This window comes from Halyomorpha halys, unplaced genomic scaffold, assembly GCF_000696795.3.
Source record: "Halyomorpha halys isolate HHAL.00 unplaced genomic scaffold, Hhal_1.1 Scaffold359.1, whole genome shotgun sequence".
In the NCBI taxonomy this organism is placed as follows: Eukaryota; Metazoa; Arthropoda; class Insecta; order Hemiptera; family Pentatomidae; genus Halyomorpha; species Halyomorpha halys.
Window position 1 is genome coordinate 315,237 of NW_027104882.1, and position 9,027 is coordinate 324,263.

Consider the following 9,027-nt stretch of genomic DNA (forward strand, 5'->3'; position numbering starts at 1 on the left):
AAGAATGATTACTTAACCCTTTTTTCTTTTTATATACTATTTTAACGTAAAACTTTATAGATAAGTATTGTTGCATTGACTAATAAATAATTTATTCTTTAAATAATCAGTTTAATCCAATGTAATGTTATCCAAATGTAAAAATTAAATTAAATACTTCAAGTTGTATGTAAAAAGTATTTTACTTCATATAGAAAATTTTACCATTGAGAATAAGATTCATTAAGTTCTTAACATTATATTTCCTAATGCCTAAAATATGACCAAATACCTAATTTTTGACCATTTTGTTATCACTTTACTCTAAAGATGGCAGCACATGTTAAGAATTGTTTAAGTGACTTCCTAACCTTCTAACACTAATGTAACAGTTTATTGAAGTCAAGTTCAATTCGAATGTTTAAGTTAGAAAAGATGTTTGATAATGTTGAATGTTAATTTTCCCAATGTTCTCAACTAAAGAAAGGCTAAAATCCCGCACAGGGAAAAATAGTGTTGAAAGATATGATTTTCTCAAACTTTTAGTTGATGAATTCTACAAGACTAAATCAAGAGGTGGATATTTTTAGAAGTATACTTAATCACATTGATAGGAACCAAGTAATAAGCTTTGTGTTTTGTGGTTTGTGTTTTTATAGTTTCTTAAGAGCACTTAAATTAATCACATGTATTTTTCTACCTGTTGAATGATTATTAAGGCCCACAGTGCTGCGAGTTTGATAACAATCAAGATCAGCTATTTATTTATTATATATGTTATTGTGGTCTTTTGAAATTAAGGTGGGCATTCCACTCTGGTTAAGAAATGAGTAGGCACCTCTATCTCTATCTCTGGGTGGCCATCGGGTTAGTACAACCCCATGTAGATATACTGTTTGTCCATGCAAATGTAAAACTGAACTGGGGTGGATCCAGATATTATCTTTTCAGAAACTATCAATATGATTACAGAATTTAGGATACTCATAGGGCAGACCAAAATCGGCTAATCAATTTTGTAGATATTGTAAATAAATGATTATCCCTATCCCAAACTAATTAAAATTAATTTTCATTGGCATAAACAATGTAATTACTTTCATTGGATCATCTACAATTACTTGAGATTGGTCTGTATCTTAAACTTTCAATGGCCCTCATCTCTTACTTGTTAGTCAAAACATCAGAGCCATAACTATAGCAGTAATTTAATGACTTTTTTAATAAAATTTAACGACTTTTTTATTGCAGATGCCCAGGAGCAGGTGATCGCAAATCTTGCTAATTTTGCCTATGACCCAATAAATTATGAATTCATTCGAAAGTTACATATAATTGATGTGTTCCTAGATGAAATTGGAAACAATAATGAAAAGATTGCAGAATTTGCTATTGGAGGATTATGCAATGTGTGTTTAGGTAAACAATTGTCATGTATCATTATGTATGTAGCTTTTGTAAATAAAAGGTATCATTTCCTTAGCACTACTCCAATATGTCAAAATGGTTGGTGTGTTCTCACTATTATATGTCTCATTGTTAAGGGTTATATCTCACATGTTAAACGAAACAGTTTAGATTTGTGCCTAAAGTCATAAATAATTTCATGAGTTAAGGTGTGACAATGTTTGACCATTTTCTAATTATGTAAAGTGAGTAAACGCAGAGAAGTTTGGAATAGTGCTTTGAAATTAGTATCAAAGATAATTCTAAATTGATAAAGTAATTAATTTGAACATATTTTATATTCAGTTTATGAGAGGAATTTTAAGAAAGGAAAGGCTTCTACCTTATTTTTTGTATTAATTTAAAATCGGTAGCCCTACTTCTTAGTTTGTTTTTTTTAAGCAAATTTAAGTACTTAGATATTAATTCTGTTCAAATCAAATTTTCCTCAAATAAACCTTTTTATTTTATGATTTTTTATGTATCTTTTTCTTCTTCAATTTTTGTTAAATTTTTTTTGGTTATGAAATATATTTCTTAAAGCAAGCTCCAAAACTACATTTTTGTTGTTGGACACTACCTCAAGTATGTTTTCATCCAGTTTGTTAAATGGGTTACATCTGATGATTTCTTGTTCCTTAGAGATCCATCCTCCAAACCTACTTTGATCTTAAAATATTTGCTATCGATTGTTTTTTTTTCTAAATCATCTTGATTGATCCTGATCAAGATGTTATTTTGATTCTATTACATCTACACTACATTGATTCTATTACTATCTACACTCAGCCGTTATCCTTCATTTAAATTTTTGTTGTTTAAACTATCTATATTATTCTCATTTTTACAAAAATTGTTAAGTAAAAATTTTAAGTAATTTAAAATACTAACCATTATAATTGTTAAAATTAAACTTATTAAAAGTTGGTTTATTTTAATCTGTGTTTATATTATTTTAGATCCAATTAATAAGGAGTATATCATTAACAAAAGAGGTGTTTCAATTGTCGCCAACTGTCTGTTTCATAAAAATGAAGAAATAATAATATCAGCAATTACTACATTGACATTCTTAATAACACCTGCATCAAAATCTGGTATTTATTACTTTCATAATTTTATTTTAAAAAAAATCAAATGAATATATACTTTTATAGTTTATTTACTTCAATCATAATTTATGACTGAAGTATTCACTAGTATAATTTTATTCCTTTAATGAAATTTGTTTTTATATTAATGTGTAATATTGTTATTTTTTGTTTTATTTTTTTAGAGATAACATGTCCTGAAATTGTGGAGTGTATTACGACACATCTGAGGAATCCCAGTACAAGGATAAAGAATCTTGCAAATGTTTATTTAGAAACATATTGTTCAAAGAAGCAAGTAGCTGAAGCTGCTCGTAATGTTGATTTAAAACTTGGTAAACTTGAAGAAAATAAGGAAGTGATGCCTCATTGCTAACTCAGTTGTTTAGGCTGACGATGTTGACAAAACTGTTACATAATAGACTCTGTCCTTCAAGAGTTATGGTTATGACTCAAGGTCGTTTATCATCCAAAAGGGGCAATGAACTTGGAGTAATAAAAAATCAAAAAGAAGTTATTGAGCGTGAGATTACTGAAGAAGATGTTACTTTGTTTTCAAAAGTAACTGGTGACTTTAATGTTATACACTCCAATAATAATGAAAAACCTGGTATAGTGCATGGAGCATTGCTTAATGGCATTGTATCGGGTGTAATAGGGACTAAATTACCCGGAAATGGAACTGTAGTTCTCAGTCAAACATTAAACTTTCCAAACCCCTGTTTTGTTGGTGACACTGTGATAGTAACTGTAGAAATTGAGAAACTTAGAAAAATATCCATGTGTAAATACAAAATTATAAGTAAATTATCTAAATCAGTTGTAATGTTTGGTTCTGCTAAGCTACTTGTCAAAGGAGATCGAACCTAGTAGTTAGAATTTCATTGATATTCATCTCTTGTAATTTTAGTTTGTACCTTATAATCTAATATGATGTAATATATGTGTAATTAAATAGAAGTAAGAAACAGCAAAACAAATGACTCAGTTATTTACCTTATACATTTTCCCACAATATAGAAGTTTGATATGTCTTTCAAAATTATTTTAATGGATTACCTGAAATAATAAAAAAAAAAATAGAGAAATTTGTGCTAAAAAAATTAAGAAATGAAAGGAAAAGTAAGTAAGGCAATTTAAACAAAGAAAACTACTATTAAGTTTACTTAAAATATTGGCTTAAATTTATTAACACTCATCCATTTTCCTTTAAAAGTAAATGAAAATGTTTATTTACTCATAAAATCAAGTAAATTGATAAATGAGAAGATGGTTGGGGGTGCGGTCAATGAAACACAAATAAGTATGACTAACTTATTAATCAAGTAAATTGATATTTAGTCATATTTTTATCTTGGTATTATAAGCATAATGCAAATCTGAATTTAATTTTAATTGTGGGTACTTTTATCATTTTATTCATACTTTCAAATTTTTTCAGGAAAAAACTAATAAAAAAGTCTAGGTATTTTACCTTTTAGGTATAGATAAATTCATAAAACTGTTTTAAGGAGTTGGACAGAGGGAGGATTTTTGTTGAAAGGAGTGAATAAAACTTAATTATTATAGTAATAAATAATAAAAATATGTTTTAGTTATTACTACCTCCCCTCGACGAATTTGAGAAGTTAAATTTTACCAACAATTTTATGACTGAATTATAAAATGCTTAATAAGTTTGTAATTTTCATTGAATTTAATGTTTCATATATAAAAACAGCAATATGAAAGATAAATTACTCTGACTAAACAAAAAGAAGTGGTTTTACCTGATTACTAAAAGACATGAAAAAATAAGTTTGTATTGAAATAATTTTAATCTATAGGAAAATTCAAAGTTTTAGTTTTCAAAGTAAATCATAGATTATCATCAGGGAACCCAAAATACAAGTAGAAGTAACTTCTATAGTTGTCCGCCATTTTTACTTTACCTTAACTTGAATTCAGACATAACTTAATGCAATTAAATACTTTAAAACAGCGAATGTTTTTACAAAATAACTGTTTTTCTAATAAAACGAAATAAATTTCAACATAATGATTATCTTAAATGTCTACATCCATATCTTATCGGTTATAAATTATTCATACATAAGTTTGTACTGTGAATTTTTAAGTTAGTAATTTAGCGGACTTATATGTATCATATGACTTTACCATATCATTGTTTTGATATATTTAATGTTACAATTTATAACACTAGTAAATAATAATAAATCACCTAAATCAATGATGAAAAAGTAAATTTCTTTCCTGATTAATACTTTCTAGGATTCTTAAAGTACGAAAATGAACCTCCAGAAAAAAATTGCCAATGTTACCAACCTTGAAATAATTATAGAATTAAAACGTTATTATTCTACAATATTTCTTTTAGATAAATGATTTTACTATTTAATCTTTTAATATTTTAGATGTAGAAACGTCGAAAAAAGTTTAGAAATTACTAATATAAGAAATTATGACAAAAATTACTAAAACATGACCAGGGGTAAAAAATACAATACATATATATTAATGAGAAACATTTTTAATGAAGGGATAATTGTTTTAAAGAGTAATATATATTGTGGGTTTGTGTATTAATAATTTTCAATTATCTATTTTGACAAAATAGTGCTTTTGAATAATTAAGATTTTTATAATTATATCATTATTTGAATGGCTTAAAAAATGCCACCTTGAAACAATCTTATGGAATGATGTTTCACAAATAGCTCCTTTCTTTAATAAAAAATTAACTAATACTTTTAGAAACGATTGTAAAAGTTTAATATTGTAAATCTTATTAATATGCTTTGTTTATCTAAGTAATTGAATTTAACTTACATTGAAAATTTTCGTTAATTTTTGGCATACATTACTAAATTTAATTCATAAATACATGATCCCTCTTTTTGTTAGGTTCCTGTGATGGAATGAATAGGTATTATAAATCAGTAAGCCATGTTTTTGTCATCAATATTGCTTTTATTACAAAATATATCTTGCATGTGTATTCCAACATTAGATTTCCTATTTTTATTTTTTAGTGAAATCAAAGGATATTACTAACTAAATCAAATTAATTATATTTATTTATACTACACAAATTATACATGACTATTATTTGACTCACCATTCAACCTTTTACTTGTTTACTAATAATTGATTATTATCAGACATTGAATTGTTTATTTACTAACACTTGAATCAGCAGCTTTAGAGCAATTGGTAGATATAAAAAAATCACCCTCTTTCTGAATCCAGTTTCTTGCCAATCTCAGGTCCAAACAGCTTCAACGTATACCCACACAAGGTAATTTTTTTTTTTTAAATAAGATTTTCATATCTATGTATTAGCAATATAAGATATATCACATTAAGATATATACCTATTTATAGGATAGAATATGTTAAGTAATTTTTTTTTTTAGAATTTTTTGAAATATTTAAAGAGCAATTTAATTTTTAGGTTGAAATTGGTAGTTGGCTGTCATTAGCTATTAGGTGTACTAAGTATTACGATCAATGTTAGTAAATGACATCATTAAATGAATTAAAGTGATTTTAGTATAAGTAGAGAAAGGTTAAAATAAATATTAAGAAGTTCAACGAGTAAAAAAAGTATTCCAATATATTTTTATATTACGCGTCGCACCAATGTTTTAAAAAATATAATACAATATTGTTATATAATTGTATTTTCTTGAGTATATATTTTTTAAACTAACAAAATGATTTTATTTTAATGTTTCAGACAGAATGGTTATCTTCAAGTTTTTATTATTCCTTGGTTGCATCTGTTTAATGTAAGTCTTTTAAATTAAAAAATTAATTTTCAAGTTATGTATTAATGAATTTATTGTTTTATTTATATGTATTCTAGAACCTCAAAATTTACATTGAAATTATTGAAACCTCAAGTTATTTGTTAAAATTTGATAAGCATTAAAATTACTATTAAAAAAAGTACTTCTAATTATCAACCTTATGAAATGTTCATAACCAAATTTAAAAATCGAATAAGAGAAAACATATAATGCTAGTTTTGATAGAGATAAAATTCATAACTTACAATTAAATTGAATCTAAAATTTAAAATTTTCTTTTATAAACTTACAAGCAGATATTGCCTGTTGAAATCATTTTTTTATTCATTACAATTTTCTACAACACAGATCTTGTGAAGAATTAAAAGATATTGCCGCCTCACCAGAAATAAAAAATACAACTGAACTGACACCTTGTATTTGCGGTGTATTCCTGAGCGGACAGTTCAAGCGAGGATCTCCTCCAAATGGACCTCCAGTATTACTCCATGAATATGATGAGAATTTCGTATGCAGCCCTCTCGGTAACAAGCAGTGCACCAACAAATGTCTTGATGTTGTGAGTATTTATAAAATTTAATATTATAACAATAATATTACTATAACATCTGATTAATTTTTATTTCACTTTTGATATTAATTCCAGATCTGATTGTTAAGGATATTTTTATAATTTAAATGAATATACCCCTTCAAAAATGAATATTATTAAAAATATTCTTTCGAGCAGCTTAAGGCTATATCCAAAAAAATAAGTACATACATAAAAGGATAGCAATTTAGAAATATTGAAAGTTCAGTCTGAGTTTCGGATGAAATAAAAATATAAACTGATCTAGTAAAAGTTACAAATTAGGTAGATAACCACATAGAGCATTGCAACCATTTCAAGCCGGCTCTGTAACTAGATGATTATTTTGATTTTTATTATTATTAACAATGTAAAATTAAGTCTTATAAGCATTATATTTTACAAAGTTTTATACGAGGTTTAAGTAATAGTTTTAATATAGCCAAGCTGTAAAATCTGTACTGATAAGTATAAAGGATCTAATACACACTCTTAATTTTTCAGGAGACAAAAATAATTCTGTAAAAAAACTTATCCGTTCAATAATTTTAACCAGGATATTATCATAATATACAACTTAAATCCTTTATACCAATGATAGAGAATTTTTTTTTTTAGTCTGATTATGTACTTAACATCAACATTTTTTAGACTTAAATCCTCTATATTTATTAATACAAAAATCATCCATTAACTACAGTAACTAGCAAAAATAATTTTTTCAGTTGGTGAAACACTTATCAAACAGCCCTACTATCATCTGTGGCTCTATAGACCGTGACTGTTTTAGAGAAAGGGTAAGAACTACAAATTTTCTAATATATTAAAAATCTCTAAAATTTGAAACATTTTTAACAAATAAAAATTATGTTAACTTTTTTCACAGGCATACCTTTTTATCAAGAACTGTAATAATAAATGGACTAACACCAACTTATCAGCAGGAAGAGAATATTGTTGTAAAGATGGGACACCTTATAAATGTCCTTATTTGAGTTAAAGCAATAATATACATAATTAAGTATAGTGTATACAGTATTTATTAGTTTATTTACTTTTTGTATTTTTTTATAAATAAAATTCTCTTTTATACAATGACTTCTCATATCTAAAGCACCCATTGATAAACAATTTAAAAATGTTAAAAAAAGATTTAATATGACTATTACTATTAACACCAAAAGTACAAGGTTAAGAAGTTTCAATAAAATTGCTTATGAAAGCAAACTTATATATTTTGTCAATCTAAAGACACATGTACACACTAAGCGAATTACAGCCAGCAAATGACAACTAAACGCTTTGTTTGCTGATATTCGTTTAGTGTATACTAGAGGCAAATTAGAGCCAATGAACCTGTTACCTTAGGTTGAGGTTCGGACTTGTCATGTAACACCAAATGGTAAGTTTGGTTCCCTCTCCTAGTGAAGACGATAATCCTTTGGTTTGATGTGAATGGTAAGCTTAACACTAATCAGTTGGAGTACATTGGTCCCAGAACATTTTGTCGTTCATTGGCTCATTATGTACGCCCCTTAAAATGATTGTAAAATAAATGATGCTGAAAGAGTTGAATGAATAAAAATAGTTTGTTTAATTCTGAAACATATTTTCTGCTGAAATAAAAACAATTTAAAAAAATCAAAGAGATATTTCTCTAATTTTAGAAATCTGAGAACAAGTATTTCATTACTAGCATAACTAAATTCATGAACAAGAGTAAAATAATTCATTTTAACAAACAGTTTGTTAGTTATTTTCTAACAGTTGATCATGGGGCAAGAGGATGCAGCAATGATAGGATACAGCATTGCTAATCTTGTATAGGTTGGTTTAATTTGATTTGATGTTGATATGGTGATACAAGGTTAGGTAACAATCCAGATGAATACCAAGATATCTTACTACTTTATTCGCAGAACTCCATTGCCTTTGAGAATCAGTTTAGTCTTCTTGGCATCTAAGGGTAAAAGCTTTAGAAGTACATTGTTCAGTATTGAGACTGATCAACCATTTATCAAAGTATTGTTCCAGGACATTGAGGTGAATGAGCATGGAATATTATACAAGTACTTCGGAGTGTCTACTTTCTTTAGTTAGCATAAGAGACTATTGATGTAAGCATAAT

At 26.6% G+C, this 9,027-nt stretch overlaps 2 protein-coding genes across 2 annotated transcripts; both read left to right on the plus strand.

Moving 5' to 3' along the window:
• Positions 1 to 333: 333 nt before the first annotated feature.
• LOC136795365 (uncharacterized) lies at positions 334 to 3,507 on the plus strand. The gene is given in 5 exon segments (XM_067045651.1): positions 334 to 555; positions 1,231 to 1,398; positions 2,385 to 2,522; positions 2,702 to 2,886; positions 2,889 to 3,507. Coding segments are annotated over 5 exon segments (1,098 nt in total). The 5' UTR covers positions 334 to 446; the 3' UTR covers positions 3,387 to 3,507.
• A 2,058-nt stretch (positions 3,508 to 5,565) lies between these two features.
• Positions 5,566 to 7,929, plus strand: Fcp3C (Follicle cell protein 3C). Its single transcript, XM_024361194.2, has 5 exons — positions 5,566 to 5,814; positions 6,256 to 6,307; positions 6,677 to 6,887; positions 7,625 to 7,696; positions 7,786 to 7,929. The coding sequence occupies exons 2-5, from the start codon at positions 6,261 to 6,263 to the stop codon at positions 7,897 to 7,899; spliced, it is 444 nt and encodes a 147-aa protein (XP_024216962.2). The 5' UTR covers positions 5,566 to 5,814; positions 6,256 to 6,260; the 3' UTR covers positions 7,900 to 7,929.
• The last annotated feature ends 1,098 nt before the right edge of the window (positions 7,930 to 9,027 follow it).